Here is a 20,551-nt window from a genome sequence, read left to right on the forward strand (position 1 = left end):
AACAATAGAAACATGCGAAGACAAGGCAACAAAATGCCTCCCAAAACTCCCAACTCCTCCAAAGCTGATCCAGAGAGCATCTAGGGGAAGGAAAGCAAAAGCCACACAGCCAAATTATTAGAAAGAGTAACAGAGAAGATTAAAAGCAAATTGAGCCGGGGATTTACTCAGTGGTTCCACCACCTGCCTTGCAAGTGCAAGGACCTGGGATCAATCCCTGGTACCAAAAAAAAAAGAAAAAGCAAATCGATAAGATGCTCCATGGGCTAATAGAAGATACAACTAAACAGATAATGGATGTAACAAAACAATCAGGGAATTTACAAAAGACAAATAAAAAGATAGTTGAGCTAAACCAAATGGTACAAAACATGAGTGACCATTTTAGCAAAGAATTAGAGTCTATAAAAAAGTTTCAAACAGAAATCCAGGAGATTAAAAATTATACTGAAAGTATGGGTAGCAGAAGTGGCCAATGTGAAGACAAAACATCAGAATTAGAATATAGAGAAGTTTTCAAGACAGATTTCAGAGGTACCTTAAAAACAACAAAAGAACATGAAAAATGGATATAAGAGCTGCAAGATAACAAAAAGAAGACTAAAATCAGAAGATAGCACAAGGGGCATAAAAAACTTTTTTACAGAAATAATAGCAGAAAACTTTCCAAATATAAAGAAAGAATTAAACATACAGATAAGTAAGACACATAGAACCTCAAACAACCTTGTTGCTTTTGCTACCTTCTGTGCAACATGTGTTTCTCCTCTGCAATGCCTGTTTGCCATCTACCCTGCCTTGGAGCCAGCTGATTATGGACTGAAACCTCTACAAACTGGGTTCACAGCTAAGAGTTTGCCCTGAATTTCAGAAAGGACTTTACATTTGGACTATTTAGAAATGCTGGGACTGTTAAGACTCTGGAGAATCTTAGAGATGGAATAAATTCATTTTGCGTAATAAGATGTACATGAGCCTTTTGGGGGCCATGGTATAGAATATTATGATTTAGACCTATAATGTTCCTCAAAAAGCTCATATGCTCAGAGAAAGAGTAAAAGGAACAAATCACTGGTAGCATGACATTGAAGAGTATATTCTTGGCCTTGGCTCCTTCTCTCTCTTTGCTTCCTGGCTACCAGGGAGTAGAGCAACTTTTCTCCACTGTGCCCCTCAGTCATGCTGTTTCTGCCTTGGAGCAACCATCCATGGACTGAATCCTTTGAAATGTGAACTAAAATAAAGCTCTCCTCCTAAAAAAAGAAAAAAGAACCTCAAACAGCCATTATCAAAAGAGAACCACTGTATGTCATATCATAGTCAAAATCTGAGAAGTTCAACACAGGGACAGAATCTTAAAAGCTATTAGAGAAAAGCAATGGGTCTCTTATGAAAGTAAACCTATTGGAATCATAGCAGATTTCTCAGCGTACACCTTAAAGAACAGGAGAGGTTGCTTAAGTGTTTCAAGCCCTGAAAGATAGCTTCCAGGGCTGGGGATTTAGCTCAGTGGTTCCACTGCCTGCCTCACAAGCACAAGGTCCTGAGTTTGATCCTCAGTACCAAAAAAAAAAAAAAAAAAAAAAAAGATAACTTCCAACCCCAGCTTATATATCTGGCAAAATTTTCTTTCAAAATTGATGGAGAAATAAGATATTTCCATGACAAAGAGCACCTTGAAACATTTCTCACCACCAAACCAGCACTACAAAAAATTCTCAAGGATATCCTACAGAGAGACAATGGAGCCAACAATGCCAAAATACCTAATAGAATGAATGCACCAAGCAGGGTGAACATTTAAGCAGAAAAGAGAAAAAGGAGATCAAAGAGGACATCAGAAAATAGAAAGATAGCCCCTGTTCCTGGATAGGGTGAACCATTATAGTCAAAATATCCATAATTTCAAAACTGACATACAGATTGAATGTAGTCCCAATCAAAATACCAACAGCATTCTTCACAGAACTAGAGAAGCTACCCTAAAATTCATACAGAACAAGAAGAGACTCAGAATACCAAAAACAATACTGGCCAACAAGAACAAGGCAGGAGGAATCATAATCCTTAACTTCAAGTTATACTACAAAGCTACAGTGATCAAAGCAGCATGGTACTGGCAAAAAACAAAACAAAACCATGGATCAGTAGAACAAAATAGAGGACGTAGAAATAACTCCAAGCACATTCAGCTTCTTAATCTTTTACAAAAGAGCCAAAAACGTACTCTGGAGGAAAGATACCCTCTTTAACAAATGGTACTCAGAAAACTGGCTATCCACATACAGAAGATTGAATCTATACACATACCTTTCACCATAACTTAAACTAAAATCAAAATATATCAAAGATCTAAATATTAAAACAGAAACAATCTGCTGCAAGATATAATGGTCAAAACTGGAAATCATAGGTATATGTAAGGACTTTCTGAGCAGAATTCCAATTGCAAAAGCAATACCACCAAAATCAACAAATGGGATCATACCAAATTAGAAAGCATCTGCACAGTAAAGGAAATAACCAACGGAGTGAAGAGCCAACTCACAGAATGGGAAATAAATTTTTGCCAGCTATTCTTCAGAGAGAGCTAATATCTAGAATATATAAAGAACTCAAAGAAATTAGATCCCCCAAAATAAAAGACCCAATCAGAAAATGGGCAAATGAAATGAATAGACATGTCTCATAAGAAAAAATACAAATGGCCTATAAATACATTTTAAAATGTTCAACATCTTTGTTAGAGAAATGCAAATTAAAGCAACACTGAGATTTCCTCCCACTCCAGAACGAATGGCTGTCATCAAGAAATCAATCAATAACAAATGTTGGCAAAGCTGTCGAGAAAAAAAGAATCCTTTTCATTGCTGGTGGGAGTGTAAACTGGTACAGCCACTATGAAAATCAAAAATCAACAGGGAGATTCCTCAAAAAAATGAAACTAGCAGTTCCATTTAACCCAGCTGTTCCCCTTCTAGGTATATTCCTAAAAGAGTTAAAGGCATCATACCATGGTGATATATACATAGCCATGTTTCTAGCAGCACAATTTATAATAGCTAAATCTTAGAAACAGTCATATGCCTATCAAAAGATTAATGGATCCTCACCACAGAGAAGGAGGCTTCGGGGCTGACGTACCTCCACTCCCACCACAGAGGAGGAGGCTTCTGGATCAACATGCCACCGCTTCCAGAACAGAGGAGGTGAGACTTGCAGGCACCAGCAGCAACCCCCAACCCGATTGAAATGAGAAGACACATAAACAAGCCTCAAAACCAGACTTCCAGTTAATCTACATCAACCTCAAAGGGAAACAAGATGGAACATTCTGATACGCAAGCACCTGGACTCCCTGAACTGGAAAGAAAAGAGGATCTGGAAAAAATGAAATCAGAAATAACTTCTCTGATAACAGCAGAGATTGTGCCCATAGTGCAAGACATGATTGATGAGATTAGAAAGGAGATGAGGAACATGATGGAATCCCAACATAGAAAAGAAATAGAATCCATAAAACAGATGCAAACAGATTTCCAGGACATCAAAAACTCCACTGAAAGTATAGACACAAGAATGAGCCAATGTTGGGCCTGGGATTTAGCTCAGTGGTTTCGTCACCTGCTGCACAAGTGCAAGGACCCGAGTTCAATCCCCAGTACCGAAAAAAAAAAAAGGATGAGCCAATGTGAGGACAGAAATTCCAATATAGAAGATAAAATTGCAATTAGTGACCAGGAAAAGAAAATTTTCTTAAAAATAGTAAGGGACCACTAGAAATCAATCCAGCAGCTGTAGACAATGCAAAGAAGAATAACATAAGACTGATCAGAGTCAATGAAGAAACAGGAGAGGGTGCAGGTGACATAAAAAAGCTGTTCACAGAAGTGATGGCAGAAAATTTCCCAAGCAGGGGAAAAGAACTTGACATACATATAAGTGAAGCATATAGGACTCCAACTAGCCTTGATCAAAAAAAATCTACACATAGGCATATAATTGTTAAGATTCCAGAAACCCAACAGAAGAACAAAGTTCTACAAGCAGTTAGAGAAAAGAAACAAATCACATACAAAGGAAAGCCCATCAGAATCACAGCAGACTTCTCAATGCAAACCCTCAAGGCAAGAAGAGCTTGGAGTGATGTATTCCAAGCCCTAAAGGAAAAAAGTCTCCAACCCAGATGGATGTACCCTACAAAACTATCTTTCAAAATTGATGGACAAATAAGATACTTTCATGACAAAGAGCACCTAAGGAACTTCATGAATACCAAACCAGCACTCCAAAAAATGTTAGACAATATCCTAGGAAAAGACAACAAAGATCACAACCCCAGGAAGCCCTGCAGAATGAATCCATTAGGCTTGACAAAAATTAAACACAAAGGGGGAGATTCCAACAAAAAGAAAAGGTCATGACAATGATAAGGCAATACATATCAGTTACAACCATCAATATTAATGGTCTCAACTCACCAATCAAAAGAAACAGACTAGCAGAATGGGTCAAGAAGCAAGATCCAACAATATGCTGCATACAAGAAACACACTTAATTCAAAAAGAAACTCAGACTGCAAGTTAAAGGGTGGAAAACAATACTCCGTGAAATAGGAACCAAAAATAAAAGCAGGAGTAGCTATCCTCTTTGCAGATCAAGTGGATTTCAAACCAACAACTGATTAAGAGAGACAAAGAAAGACACTACATCCTTGTAAGTGGAACAATCCAAGAGGAAGAGATTACAATCATAAATAACTATGCACCAAATACTAGTGTGCCCATGGGCTGGGGATTTAGCTCAGTGGTTCTGGCACCTGCCACACACGCGCAAGGTCCCGAGTTCAATCCCCGGTACCAAAAACAAAAAAACAAACAAATACCAGTGTGTGCAACTATATAAAACAAATACTAAGGGACATGAAAAGCCATATAAGCACTAATACAATAGTAGTGGAGGACCTCAATACCCCACTGCCACAAATAGATACATAAACTAGACAAAAAACAAGCAACAAAATACCAGAACTCAATCAGAATCTTAAACAAATGAACTTAACAGATGTTTAAAGAGTGTTCAACCCCACAAAATCAGAATACGCATTCTTTTCAGCTGCACAGGGATTGTTCTCTAAAATAGACCACATACTCACCCATAGAACATATTTAAGTAAGTGCAAAGGAATTGAAGTTATCCCCTGTATATTATCAGACCATAGTGCAATGAAATTGGAGATCAATAGCAAAAGAAACTGCAAGAATTTCATAAACATATGGAAATTGAACAACACACTTCTGAATAACCAATGGGTCACAGAGGAAATTAAAGAAGAAATCAGACAGTTCCTACAATTAAATGACAATGACAATACAACATATCAGAATCTATGGGACACGATGAAAGCAGTCTTATGAGGGAAATTCATAGCAGTGAATACTCATATTAGGAAAACAGAGCAAGTCCAATTAAACAACCTGATGCTCAACCTCAAGCTTCTAGAAAAAGAAGAGCAGGACAAACCCAAAGCCCATAGAAGGGAGGAAATCAGAAAGATCAGAGTAGAAATCAATGCAATGGAGACTAAGAGAAAAATAAAAAAAAAAATCAATGAAGCCAAGAGTTGGTTCTTCGAAAGAATCAACAAAATTGACAAACCCTTAGACAACCTTATCAGAAAAAGGAAAGAAAAGACCCAAATCCATGCAATTAGGAATGAAAAGGATGAAATTACAATGGACCCAGCAGAAATCCAGAGGATCATCAATACCTACTTCAAGAACCGATACACTAATAAGATGGAAAGCAAAGAAGAAATGGACAGATTCCTAGATATGTATGAATTACCAAAGTTGAACGAAGAAGACCTAAAAATTCTGAACAACCCAATGTCAATCAATGAAATTGAAAACGTAATTAAAAACTTACCAATTAAGAAAAGCCCCAGTCCTGATGGCTTCACTGCTGAATTCTAAAAGATATTTAGAGAGGAACTACTGCCACTACTGTTTAAACTCCTCAATAAAATTGAAAGGGAAGCAATACTTCCAAATTCATTCCTGGAAGCAAGCATCACCTTGATCCCCAAAGCAGAGAAAGACCCAACTGAAAAAGAGAACTATAGGCCAATCTCACTAATGAACATAGATGCAAAAATCCTTAATAAGATACTCGCAAATAGAATGCAGAAGATCATCAAGAAGATCATATACCCTGACCAAGTGGGATTCATCTCAGGGATGCAGGGATGATTCAATATATGCAAATCAATCAATGTAATACACTATATCAATAGAACCAAGGACAAAAACCATATGATCATCTCAATAGATGCAGAAAATGCATTTATAAAATCCAACACGCATTTATGATAAACACTCTACAAAAAATTGGAATAGACGGTCTCTAACTCATTGTGATAAAAGCCATCTATGAAAAAAACAACAGTCGGGCCGGGGATTTAGCTCAGTTCCATTGCCTGCCTTGAAAGGATAAGGTTCGATCCCTGATACCAAAAAAAAAAAAACAACCAATATACTAAATGGTCAAAAACTGAAATCCTTCACACTAAAATCAGGAACAAGACAAGGATGTCCACTGTCACCACTCCTGTTCAATATAGTTCTGGAAACATTAGCCATGGCAATTAGACAAGAGAAAGAAATAAAATGAGTAAAGATAGGAAATGAAGAAGTCAAATTGCCATTATTTGCAGATGCCATGATACTCTATATAGAAGACCCCAAGAACTCCGCCAAAAGTCTTGTAGACTTAATAACCAAATTCAGTCAAGTAGCTGGTTACAAGGTCAACACACAGAAATCAATAGCGTTTCTGTACACGAACAACAGACTCACTGAGAGAGAAATAAGGCAAACAATTCCTTTCACAATAGCATCCAAAAAATTGAAATACATAGGAATCAACCTAACGAAAGAAATCAAAGACCTCTTCTCTGAAAACTATAGCACTCTGAAAAGAGACACTGAAGATGTTATCAGAAAATGGAAAGGGCCCGGGTTTTAACTCAGTGGTTCCGCAGCCTGCCTCGCAAGCACAAGGACCCAAGTTTGATCCCTGGTACCGAAAAAAGAAAATGGAAAGACATCCCCTGCTCCTGGATAGGAAGGATCAACATAGTGAAATTGGCCATACTTCCAAAACTGCTATATAGATTCAATGCAATCCCAATTGAAATCCCAGCAGCATACTTCACAGACTTGGAGAAAACAATCCAAAAATTCATTTGGAACAAAAAGAGACCCAGAATAGCAAAAGCAATTCTAGGTAACAGAGACATGGCAGGGGGTATTACAACCCCCAACTTGAAACTATACTACAAAGCTACTGTGATTAAAAAAAACAGCATGGTACTAGCAAAGAAACAGCCCTGAGGACCAGTGGAAAGATTAGAAGATGCAGAAACAACTCCAGACACACTCAGCCACCTCATCTTTGACAAAGGAGCCAAACATCCTCACTGGAGGAAAGATAGCCTCTTTAATAAATGATGCTTGAAAAATTGGGTTTCAACTTGTCAAAGATTAAAACTAGACTCATATCTCTCACCATGCACTAAACTAAAATTGAAAAGGGTTAAAGATCTAAATATTAAAACAGAAATGCTGAACCAGCTAGAACAGAGGCTAGGAAGAACTATTGAATATATTGGTGTAGAAAAATATTTTATGAACAAAACCTCAGTTGCCCGTGAACTAGCACAAACAATCAATAAGTGAGATCTCTTCTTACTAAAAAGCTTCTGTACAGCAAGAGAAACCACCAACAGAGTGAAGAGACAACCCACAATGTGGGGGGAAAAAATTCACCCGCTGTCCCTCAGACAAAGGTCTACTATCTAGAATCTATAAAGAACTTTAAAAAATCAGACCTCCCAAATTTAAAGACCCAATCTAAAAATGGGCCTCTGAAATGAACAGACATTTATCAGACAAAGAAGTAGAAATAGCAAGTAAACATATGAAAAAATGTTCAACATCACTGGTCACTTGAGAGATGCAAATGAAAACAACGCTGAGATTCCACCTCACTCCACAAAGAATGGCTGCTATCATGAAATCAACCAATAACCAATGCTGGCGGGGCTGTGGGGAAAGAGGAACCCTGCTCCACTGCTGGTGGGAGTGTAGACTGGTGCAAGCACTGTGGAAATCAGTATGGAGATACCTCAAAGAACTAGGACTGGAAATCCCATTTGACCCAGCTATTCCACTGCTGGGGATCTTCCCCAAAGAATTAAAAGAATCATACCACAGTGATATATGTGCACCCATGTTTATAGCGGCAGTTTGTAATAGCTAAAGCTTGGAAACCACCCAAATGCCCATCAACTGGAGACTGGATAAAGAAGATGTGGTTTTTTTATAAAGTGGAGTACTACTCAGCCATAAAGAACGAGAAACTAGAGACATTTATAGCTAAATGGATGCATATTGAGGCCATACTCTTAAGTGAAATAAATAGGACACACATGTGTAAATACCAAATAGTTTCTCTAGTGTGAGAAACTGAAAGTGTAAACAAGGACTAAAATGATTAAAATGAATAATTGATAATTTGAAATAGGAAAAGGTCCAAAGGTGTAGGGGTAGTGGGAGGGGAAGGGGAAAGGAAAGAAGGGAAAGGAAAAATTATGAGAAAAGAAAAAAAATAGAAACGAAATCTATGTAAATAGGGGAGGGTGGAGGGGGTGAAGGGCACACAGGTAATGGGGAAAAAATAAGAACCAAGATACATCACGTACAGGTACAAGCACCCAATGATAAATGTAAATGTATTGTATACCTCAAATATACCAATAAAAGAATTTTTTTAAAAACAGAGAATCCAGAAATAGAACCACAAGAAAAAAGAATCATACTACAGTGATATATGTGCACCCAAGTTCATAGCAGCACAATTCATGATAGCTAAAACTTGGAAACAGCCCAAATGCCCATCAACTGGAGACTGGATAAAGAAAATGTGGTTTTTTAAATAAAATGGAGTACTACTCAGCCATAAAAAATAAAAAATTAGAGGCATTTATAGCTACATGGATGCACATTGAGGCCATACTCTTAAGTGAAATAAATAGGACACACATGTGTAAATACCGAATAGTTTCTCTGGTGTGAGAAACTGAAAGTGTAAATAAGGACTAAAAGGCATAATAGATAATGTGAAACAGGAAGAAAAGGGGCAAAGAGGAAGGAGAAGTGAGAGGGGTAGGGGAAATGAAAGAAGGGAATGGAATTAATATAAGAAAATGAAAAAATGGAAACAAATTCTTTGTAAATAGGGAGGGGTGGAGGGGTTGAAGGGAGGGCAGGGGAAGGAGGAAGAATAAGAACCAAGAGAGATTATGTAAAGGTGCAAATTTCCAATGATGAATGGCATTATATTGTGTACCTAAAATGTACCAGTGAAATAAATTTTTAAAAGATTAATGGATAAAGAAAATATGGTGTTTATATACAATGATAGCAGTTATATACAGGACATAGTTTAGAAACTGTAGTAGCAATGTGATCTGGGTGATACGAACACATATAATACCACTGAAATTAATTTTAATGGATTTATTTTTGCTCTCATAACAACCAACTTTTAATGTGTTTGGTGAGGGTTAAGATTGCTACATACATTATTTCATTGACTATGACAGCCCTTCAAGTAAGTATTATTCTTTTTCTCACAAAAGAGAAAGCTGAGGTTCATGCCTATTAAATGACAGCAACCTTTGTTTGTCTTTCCACTATACTATCTCTCCACTCCACAACTTAAATTTCTGAGCTTATGGGGATTTTTGTTTTTGTTTGTTTATTTATGATATTAGGGATTGAACCCAGGGCCTTTGCACTGAGCTACATCTCCAGCCCTTTTTATTTTTTATTTGAAGACAGGGTCTTGCTAAGTCTCTAAATTGTCCAGGCTGGGCTAGAACTTTTGATCCTCCAGCCTCAGCCTCCCAGGGTGCTAGGATTACATACAGGCCTTCGCCGCCACATCTGGCTGAGTTTCTGTTTCTTTAACTGTGAACTGAAGGAACAGCATTTCCTGACCATTGAGGGCCCTTTGGGCTCTCATTTTCCATGGCTCTACAACAGCTGTTGTCAACCACTGCTTTTAAGAAAAAATACCCCACTCAGAGTCCCAAGTGTCTGTGCTGCCTCCTCCCAGCCACAGCTGCTTGCACCCTGGGTGAAAACTTTGATCTAAGCAGAGCTAATTAGATGCATTCCTTCTACATGAAAATGAGCTCATATGTGCACAAACCTTCCTAGCATTGTGGCCGCAGTTGGTACCAAAGCCACATGCAGCTCAGAATTATGGAGTAGCAGAAGCCAAGAGCAAGGTGAGGAAGCAGGCTCACTGTCAGTCTGTTCAGGCTGCCATAACAAAACACCATACAATACGTGCTTAGAAGTAGCAAACTTCTCACAGTTCTGCAGGCTGGGAAGTCCAAGATCAAGGCAGACTTACTACCCGGTGAGGACTCACATCCAGGTTCATAGATGGCCATCTTCTTGCTGTCCTCACGTGGTAGAAGGGGTAGAGGAACTCTCTTCTGTCTTGTTGTCATTGTTGTTGTTATTGTTGAGACAGGGTCTTGCTATGTAGCCCAGGCTGGCCTTGTACTCATGTTCCTCCTGCCTCAGCCTCCCAAGTGCTGCAACTATAAGCATGTGCCACCATGCCCAGGTTTCTAGGATCCCTTTTATAATAGCACTGATCTCAGTCATGCCCTATCATGCCCCAAGGACCCCACCTCTTGGAAGCATCACCCTGGGAACTTGGTTTCAACATATGAATTGGGGATGGGGACACAAACTTTCAGTCCATAGCACATGCAGAGAGCACAGTATTTCTGACATGAGATTCACAGAGATAAATGGAACTCAGGAAGCCAGGGAGAAAGCAGAGCTGCTGACCATCTCTCTAGTTCCCACGAGGCCCTGCAGAGTTGTTTCTGTGGCATTTCCCTGTTCCCATTTTTGTATCAACGAGTGGGTTTCTGTTCCTCACAACCAAACCATCTCTGTTTATGATGGACATCTGACACCAGAAATGGTGCCACCTTTCAAGCACTCTTTCTACATTTAGGGAATTTCTTCTGTTCCAAGTCCTGCCTCTCCAACACAGAAGCCACAAACCCTTTCCCAACTTCCCTAGCAGTTAGAGCCCATGCATATGACCTCACTTTGTCAAGCAGATACCCGGTGAGATTCAGAAGTAGGTGCCATACAGAAAGCATTTGCTGGCTCAGGCTCAAGTGGTGGAATTCCTGGCACCCAGCACAAAACATGGCTCCCGTGAGCTCTCAGGTGTCTCCACCAGTGGCAGTAGCCGTGAGGTCTTTGCTGGAGCTGCCTGCTTCCTGATACAGGCAGTGTCACCTCCAATCGGGAAACCTGGGAGCACCTAATGTCCCCGAATAAATTCCTGCTCAGCTTCGATGACCTAGAGTGAGTTCTATGGTGTTTGCTGTAGGATTCCTGAACAACAACCTGAAACAGGTATTTGGGTTTGGATCTGAAGTGTCCCCCTCAAGGCCCATGAATAACAGCTTGGTCCAAAGCCTGTGGTGCTGTTGGAAAGCAGCAGAGCTTTTGTTTGATTTTGGATTTTTTGTTTGCTTTTTGTGGGACTGAGAATTGAACCCAGGGCCTTGCACATGCTAGGCAAGTGCTCTAGCACTGAGCTATATTCCTAGGCCTTTGTTGTTTTTATTTATTTATTTTTAAGTTGCACAGGCTGACCTCAAACTTGTGATCCTCCTGCCTCAGCCTCCCAAGTAGCTGGGATTACAAGTGTGTGCCACGTGCCTGTATCTCGTTACCGCAATGTGGCCGCTCCTTCTTTTCCTTGAGAAACTATGTGAACTTTTCACCTTGCCAGAGAAAATGACTCAACTCAGGACCAAGGAGCACCCTTAAACCAAAAGGAAACTCCTCACCATTTATTGACAGGAAATATATATATATATATGTATATGTATATATGCCAGGAAATCAAAATGTATTTAGAGGGCCGGGGATTTAACTCAGTGGTGCCGCCTCCTGCCTCGCAAGTGCAAGATCCAGAGTTTGATCCCCAGTACCAAAAAAAAAAAAAAAAAAAGAAAGAAAAAGTATTTAGGACAACCCTGAATTTTTTTCACATCCAAATGAAAAGTGGTCTCTCCCAAAATTAGCAGTGATCATTCCAATAACAAATCTTGGCCATCCAGAGCTGAGTTGCATGGGAATACCTTTGCCAGAAAAACATTCACCAAATTAAAATAACAACTATGGTTTGTGAGAAGGAAAAGGTCAACTCATTTGGCAGTGGCTTAGCAATTTTTCTTCTCATACTAGTATTTTGGGGGAAGATCCATCTGGAAATCAGAAAAAGCTTCAGTGCTTTTCAGTCCCAGTGTGAGGAACAGGAAGAGGAAGACAAGAAATGCTACAGGAAGGGCCTGGTCTAGGGCCTGGCCCCTGCTCACCCAACTCAGTCACAGCTCTAGGATTCATACATGGGGCTTCCCAGAACATTCAAACACTCACCCTGAGGGCATGCCCTCTTGCCCTAGTTCTCTCATAAACTCTGAGGACACTGATTCTCATGACTGCTCTTTCTTTTTAAACCACAGACAACCTCTGTTTCCTCATCTGTGTGGGCAGCTATGAGAAACAGATGCACTGCACTGCTGCACTAGGCCAAGCTCAAAGTGGTCTCCATGAGCCACTTCTCACCAAGGGACACAGCCTTCAAGGACCAAGTGGAAATGTGTCCCAGGGTAGGAAGCAAGAGACCAGATGTTATGGTTTACATCTTAAATGTCTTCCCAAAGGAGCATGTGTTAAAGGCTTGGTCACCAGCCTGTGGCACTACAGGGAGGTGAGGGAGGAGGGGGCCTAATGGGAGGAAGTTAGGTCATCGGGAGCTGTCTTTGCTGAGGATAGCAGGACAACAGAGCCAGCCAATCACGGATGAATGCCTCTGAAACCATGAGCCAAAATCCACTTTTCCTCCTTTTTTGCCCCCTACTACTGAGGATTGAACTCAGGACCTTTACACAGAGCTACATCCCCCATCCTTTTATTTGTTTTTTTTTTTTTTTTTGAGGCAGGCTCTAAGTCACACCTGGCTTGTGTTACAAAGTTTTAAAAGCTCTCCATGTGATGCTAATGTGCAGCTCTGGAAGTGAACCATCCTAGACCCTTCTTTGTGTTCAGTAGTGAAGGAATAACTTCAATATCTGACATCTGGTATGTTAGTTGTCTGTCCCTGTTATAAAATACCTGATATATACAATTTATAAAGAGGAAAAGTAGCTGGGTATGGTGGTGCACGTCTGTAATCCTAGCACTCAGAGGCTGAGGCAGGAAAATTACAAGTTCCAGCCCAGCTAACCAACTTAAAGAGACCCTGTCCCAAAATAAAAATTAAAAGAGGCCAGGGATGTGAGGCCAGTGGTAGAGCACCCCTAGATTTGATCCCTAGTATCAGGAAGAAAAACTCAAAATACCCAAGCCAATTGCATCAAGATCTTCAGAAGTGGGACCAACCATTGGTACTGTTAAAGCTTCACAGCCTCTCAATACACAGCCAAAGTCAAAAATCAAGGATCTAGGTGGGCCAACCTTATAAACATGGGTTTCATCTACGTAGCATAAAATGTTGCAAGGTGTGACAGAGAGTGGCTCTGTGACTAGTGATTCCACTCTAGGTGTACACCCAGAGGGATTGGAAGCAGCTATTTTAAAAAGCTTGAACAGCACTATTCACAATAGCCAAGAGGTAGAAGCAACAACTGTCCACCAACCGATGAATGAATGGATAACCAAATGTGGCACATCCATACAATGGAATATTATTCAGCCTTAAAAAGGAACAAATGACTGATACATTGCAATGTGAAGGATGAACCTCAAAAACATGCTGAGTCAAATAAGCCAAATGCACAAAGCTACATGTTATATGATTCTATTTATAGGAAATGTTCTAAGTTGGCAAATCCATAAAGACAGAAAACAGATGAGTGATAGCCAGGGACTGAGATAGGGAAGAACACAGACTGCTTCATAAATAGGCACAGTTTCCTTTTGAGAAGATGAAAAACGTCTTCAAACTAGATAGACGTGGTGGTTACACAACACTGTGAAAGTGCGAATTGTGTTCTTTAAAATAGTTAAATATAAGTCAGGCATAATGTGCATGCCTGTAAACTTACCACTCAGGGAAGCTGAGGCAGGAGGGTCATAAGTATGAGCCCACCCTGGGCAACTTAGCGACTTAGCAAGACCCTGTCTCAAAATTTAAAAAAAAAATTTTTTTGGTACCAGGGATCAAGCTCCAGTCCTTGCGCTTGTGAGGCAGGAGACAGAACCACTGAGCTAAATCCCCGGCCCCTAAAAATTTTTTTTTTAAAGTTAAATTTTATGTGAATTTTACCTCAACTAAGTCTGACTCAGAAACTTAAATATTGCATGTTTTCTCTTTTATGAGAAAGCCAAAAGAGAGTGAATGAATGAATGGAGTAAAGGAGAGATGACAGGAAACTAAAAGGTAGATTTCTGGAGATGAAGAAGGGAACAGGGGAGGAGAAAAAGGAGAGGAGAGTAAAAATAATCGAAATATGTTAAATGCACACACCAATTTCCCAAAACCAATCTTACCATTCTGTACTACTAACATGCACTAATAAAAAATTACATTGCGGGCCGGGGGTTTAGCTCAGTGGTTTCACCGCCTGCTCTGGAAGCACAAGGACCCAAGTTCAATCCCTGGTACCAAAAAAAAAAAAAAAAAATTACATTGCAATGCAGTAAAAAATATTTTGGAGGGAAAAAAAACCATATGACAAGATGTCTCTAAATGGGGCCAAACACCAGAAATGGGTCCCTGCTTTTGTGTCCTAGTTGGGAGCATAGGCCAGGCCCTGAGCTGCAGGGAGGTTACGCTGACCAGGCCCAGATACTGCACAGAATGAGTCTCAATGCTGCCCAGCTGAGGCATTCCTCCCAGGAGGCCCTTGGCTTCCAAGTGTGTATTCCCCCCTCAGGGTTTGCTAGGAGAACGAGGAGAACGTTACTCATGTACTTTCCAACCACAGACTGAGTTTGGAATGTTTCTTTATTCTCATTATTTTAAAAGAGCCTGTGCCTCATGAAATCAAAATAGCATGGGGAAATATGGCCAATTTTCTGGTTTCAGCAAAATCTCTTCAGCCACTTTGGCTCTAGAAATCATTCCTTTCCCACTCCTAGCAAATGCTAACCCAATTGCTCCTCAGGCCAAGACCCAGTGCTGGATTTGCAAACCCAAACTGGCTAGGGGAACAGAAATTTGGTAGAGGAGACCACGCCATGGTCTCTGGCCTTGTGTGACCCCAGTACATGCTTCCCATGCCATGCAGGTACCTTGGTGACAGGAAGAAAGGATCCTGGGTTTCAGCTGCAGCATTGCTGACTAAGGTGGGTCATGAGGGACAGAGAAACCCACCCCAGGAGAGGTGGTCTGCCAATGGCCTCAAAGGCCTTCTAGAACTCAAGGGAGAAGATCCACCCAGCTGAAAAGAATGCAGAGCCCTAGAAAGGCCTCCCGGCCTACATACTGATAATTGCCCTGCTATGGTTTGGATATTTGAGTGTGTCCACCAAAGGTTCACATTCCAAAGGCTTGGTTCTCACCGCAGTGGTGTTGAGGGGTGGTAGGACCTTTACCAGCTGCAGCCTAGTGGAAGGTAATGAGACCATCCTTGGAAGAGATTAATACAATTCTTGGGCTCTCAGGAAGTCCCACAGGAGCAGGTTATTATAAGTGAGCCTGGCACCTGCCCTGAATCTCTCTTGCTTCCTATCTTGCCATGTAATTTCTTCCTCTTCTACACTTTCCTACCATGAGACCCTTAGCCAAGCTGAGCAGATGTTGGTGCCATGATCTGAACCTCCAAAACTGTGAGATAAATAAACTTTTCTTTATAAAGTGTTCAGCCTCAGGTATTTTGCTACAGTAGCAGAAAAAAGATTAAGACATGCCCCTAACTGGAAGCCACTTAAATGTCCAGCAATAGCAGAACAGATAAACAACTATGTCCATATAAAGGAGTAATCAGTGACAGTGGGGAATCTCATATTGCTTCACACTCCACAGTACCTGACTCAACAGGGAAGAATTATTCCACTTAGAATACAGGCATCTCTCTCCACAGGCCTCCTTTCTTCTTTTAAATCAAGTTGACTCACAATAAAATTTATCTATTTTAGTGTACAGTTCAATAAATATAGCAAATACATACACCTGCCATCCCAATCAAGATTTAGAACACTTCCAATCTAATTTCCAGAAAGTTTCCTAAAGTCCCTTTGCTATCAGTCCTCTCCCCACCCCTGGCTCCAGGCAATCCCTGGCTCCAGTTCTGGTTTCTGAACTTTAGTTTTGCCTTTCTCAACTTATATAAATGGAATCCAATGGTTCTTTCACTCAACGTTCTGTTTGTGAGATTCAGCCACTTTGTAACAAATATCAGTGATTGCTCCTTTTTATTGCTGTGCAGTTCTCTGTTATATGAAGGTATCTCAATTTGCTTATTCAGTCACCTATTGATTGATATTTGGATTGTTTCCAGTTTTAGCTTACTGTGACTAAAACTGATAGAAAACTTGTGTGCTAGACTCCTTATGGACATGTGTTTTCACTTCTCATTTATCTAGGAATGGAATTGCTGGGTCATAGGATAAATGTATGTTTAACTTTCTAAGAAAGAACCAAACAGTCCTCCAAAATGATCACCCCATTTTACAGTCCTGCCAGCCAGGTATGAGAGTTCCAGTTGCTCTACAGCTTCATCAACATTTGATGTTCATCAATCTTTTGCCTTTTAGCCATTCTAGTGGGTATGTGAGCAACACTGAATTGTGATTTTACTTTCCCATAGAAATGTTTTTGGGGGATTTTTGGTTGGTTGGTTGGTTGGTTTTGGATTTGCGAGACAGGGTCTCCCTATGTCATTCAGACTGGTCTCAAACTCACGGTGATCCTCTTGTCTCAGCCTCCTGAGTGCTTGGATTACAGGCGTGTGCCACCATGCCTGGCTCCCATAGACTTCTTCTGAATGCAATTCTTATTCTCTTAAGAAACCTAATATGACACAGTTCTGGAGGTTCACAGCATGCCAGATTGAGTTACAGTTCTAATCTGGGCAGCTTCACCCATTTAACCAACAAACTCTTTTTAAGCACCTACTGTGTGTCTTAGAAGCTAGGACAGCATGGTGGACAAAACCCAGTGTAGTGCAAGCCAGATATGAAGACCCCTGTTGGAACTTGGATATTATGCTATGAACAACAGAAAGACCCTTGCAGGGTTAACACAGGGGGCAGAGGTGGGGACCTTTGCACTTATCCATCTGAGAAAAGAGGCACTTGTGGAAGACCTGCTTGTCCCGAGGAGGAGAATTTCTGTTTTGGTCTTGCTCCAAATGTCCCCTGCTATGAGCCACTTCTGATTCTCCCAAGGTCTTGTTTTGTGAGGCTCGTTCAGTCATTTTCTTCCTAACCAAGGAGGCAGTGTGCTGTTCCTGCCTGCTTCTCAGGAACATGTTGTCCCCATTGCTGGTGAGCAGCATTCTCTGTGCTGCTTGAATGTATTTTAAATGAAAGCACAAGGGGATGTGGAGACGGTCATTAATTTTAAGTGCATCTATTGTTAGCAAATGATGTCACCGCTGAGCTCTCCAACTTATCACAAGAAGTCTGGATGGATTTCGGTATTCTGTAGCAGGGACAGCTCTGCTTTGCAGCATGCAGACTCTGAATGTTGTCTGCATTCTGTAAGGAACAGCAGAGTTTTGGGTGCAAGTCTAAAATAATACTGGCTCTGAGAAGCAAACATTCTCTCCCAATGAGTCAATCAATCTCCGTGTCCTTCCCAGTAGGAGAAATGGCAAGAAGCTGGCTGTGGGTAATTATATAAATGTCAACCTCTGTCCTTTGGAGGCTCTTTGGGGTAGGGAGTCATGTCCTATTTATCATAATGTTCTCTATGCCTTGTTCCAATATTTTTCTCATTTATTTATTAAATCTCCCATAAAGGAATGAAAGTTTTTCAAGGACAAAGACCATGTGGTTATAGTCCTCATAGTCTCCTTTGAGTATATTGAAGGCATACCATATATCTATTGTTTGATTGAATAGAGAAAGTTCTACTTTTTGAAATGGTGGAATAAAGAGTAAGAAAATTCTATTGCTATTGTTTTAGAATGATCTGGCAAAGTGTTCTTTACCAGTACTGCACAATGAGGTCTGTTATAGACATTATCATAACCTCAAATAATTAAATTCACCCCAAGGGTCAGAAAAGTAGATTCTGTGAATAGAACCATTTATTGAAGAATTTAACAAGAGATTTTTTTTTCTTTGGGTTACTTCAGATTTGAGCAGTTGTAGCTGGGGAAAATATTTTGTGGGGAGTTCTTCTTGGGGGTGTGCAAGTGCGCGTGCACACATGTGCATGTGCATTTGTGTGGTGCTGAGGGTCAAATCCAAGACCTCACACATACTAAGCACAAACTCTCTCACTGAGCTACTCCCCTGACCCCTTCCTGGCATATTACAATTCATATAACAGCAAGACAAAAGATTTTGAAAAAATGTTGAACATCTATAATTCTGCAATTCCAACATCTTTCATTTTTTTCTCTTTCCTTTAGGAGAATGGTTTCTTCAAGAGATTTTTATTTTTGAATAAATGAGCTTAAAATGATATGATTAAAAACCACATTTGAGGTTATAACATTAACAAATCCATATCTAAATTAGGGAAGAAAATCACCAAGAATACTATTTCATGTATTTGGCTCAGGAGTTTTGTTTTTAAACAAACAAATGAAAAGCACTACACACACACCCCTGCTGCTTCATTCTCCATCAGCTCCCCCACAATCACACTTGCAGTGAAACCTAATCAGAAGTGTCCAGAGACCACTGTGGAAGCCACCTGAAGACACAGCTCTTTGGATGGGGGCCCTGTGGCTTCCACGCACCCTCCCAACCCTGTGCCCACGGGCAGCCAAACTCACCATTCAGAAGCAGGACCAGCATCCCTCCACGTCCACACACCTGGTGGCTTAGAAACACCGAGCTATGGGATCCCTGCCTGAGGGAAGAAAGCCCAGGTCACCAGGTGCCCAGAAGGGCTCCTCTGAGAACCATCCCTACACCTCCACACTTTTTCCCAAATGCCCGGCCTTGTCCCTTTCCTCACATTCATTCCTCCCCAGGGACCCTGGGGCTGGGTTAGGAGAAACCAGTGACAACAGCCAGAGTTCGCCCCAAACTGACAGCCTGGGTCCATCTGGAAAGCCTTCATCAGGCTAAGACTCTGACAGACTCAGATGCTACCACTGATGACCCAGCCAGAAAATGGACAGAGGGGAGACTGCTGCAGAGGAACCCTGAGGCTGCTTACCGCCCTGGGGTCTGCCTGATCCCGCTGCACTGAGGGGCCCCTCGGCTCCCCCACCCCCTCCATCTCCCAAACCCTGCAGTCAAGGAGCTAACAATGGTGCCACTGAGAAGTGAAGGCTGGGAGTAGGGGGAGAGCGGCGGAAGAGGAATAGCTGCTTGTGCAGGTTTCAGTGCTTATTTTTCTTTCTCCAGATTTAATGGCAGGAAAATCCTCTGTATCAGATAAGGATTAACAGAGATGAAAGAATGTGTCTGCCTTTCGAATCACCAAACCCAGCGACAGATTTTGCTGACACACCAATCGGCTTTATCCCCAGGCCTTGGCCACCCTGGCCCTCTTGCCCTCTCCATCTGCCTGGCCCGTCTCTCCTTAAATCCCTCCCCAGACCCTGCCCCCTTCCCTGACCCCGCCCCCCTCCCCTCCAGCAATACTCAGCCGGAAATTGGCTTCCAGCCACCCAAATAGCATTGTCAGCATTTTCACCAAGGGCACGTTATGTGTTATGTAACTCGGAGGCCTGGAGAAGGGACAGGACAGTTTAGAATAATGATGTTTTCCCGAAATTCAGGCTGCTGATTTCCTTTCTTTGGACTGGTGGATGATCCCAAAAGACGAAAAGACAAGGACGGGAGCTCTTCCAAGCCAGTGTAGCTCTAGAGGCCAGCTTTGGGGTTGAGGCTCACAGTCACAGCCTCGGGCAGCAGGTCCAAGACCGTGTTCAGAATCCGTCTGCGGTTCATCACATCCACCCGCAGCGGGTTTAGGCCCAGGTGTGGCCCTTGGGCCAGCTGCAGCCGCAGCCTGAGGGAGCTGGTTAGGAATGCAGAATCCTGGCACCCGGGGCCCCAACCCAGACCTCTGGGCCCGAGGTCTGGATTTTAACCCGGTGGGGGAGGGGAGATTCCAGTGCCTGTGAGATTTGGAAAGCCCTGTGTTAGGGAGCGCAGGAGGCCGTCTGAGCTGGGCAGAGGTGGCAGGGAAATCTGTTTCTCTGGCCGGGGTGGCCAGCAGTCCAGCTGCCCCACATTCTCTTGGTCCCAGCAGATCCACAGGCCTGCAGCAGGCCGGGCCCTCTGCTCCCTGCTAGGACAG

At 41.5% G+C, this 20,551-nt stretch overlaps 1 protein-coding gene across 1 annotated transcript in view; it reads right to left on the reverse strand.

Moving 5' to 3' along the window:
* The window catches only part of Nyx (nyctalopin), a 30,009-nt gene extending 10,203 nt beyond the window's left edge, over positions 1–19,806 (reverse strand). The window contains exon 1 of the mRNA XM_004850077.3: positions 19,071–19,806. Coding sequence (XP_004850134.1) covers positions 19,071–19,092 — 22 coding nt within the window. The 5' untranslated portion in view covers positions 19,093–19,806. The remainder of the gene's footprint in view (positions 1–19,070) is intronic.
* Positions 19,807–20,551: the final 745 nt, after the last annotated feature.

This window comes from Heterocephalus glaber, unplaced genomic scaffold (genome assembly GCF_053883595.1).
Source record: "Heterocephalus glaber isolate CG9 unplaced genomic scaffold, H.glaber_assembly_v1.0 deba00001547, whole genome shotgun sequence".
In the NCBI taxonomy this organism is placed as follows: Eukaryota; Metazoa; Chordata; class Mammalia; order Rodentia; family Bathyergidae; genus Heterocephalus; species Heterocephalus glaber.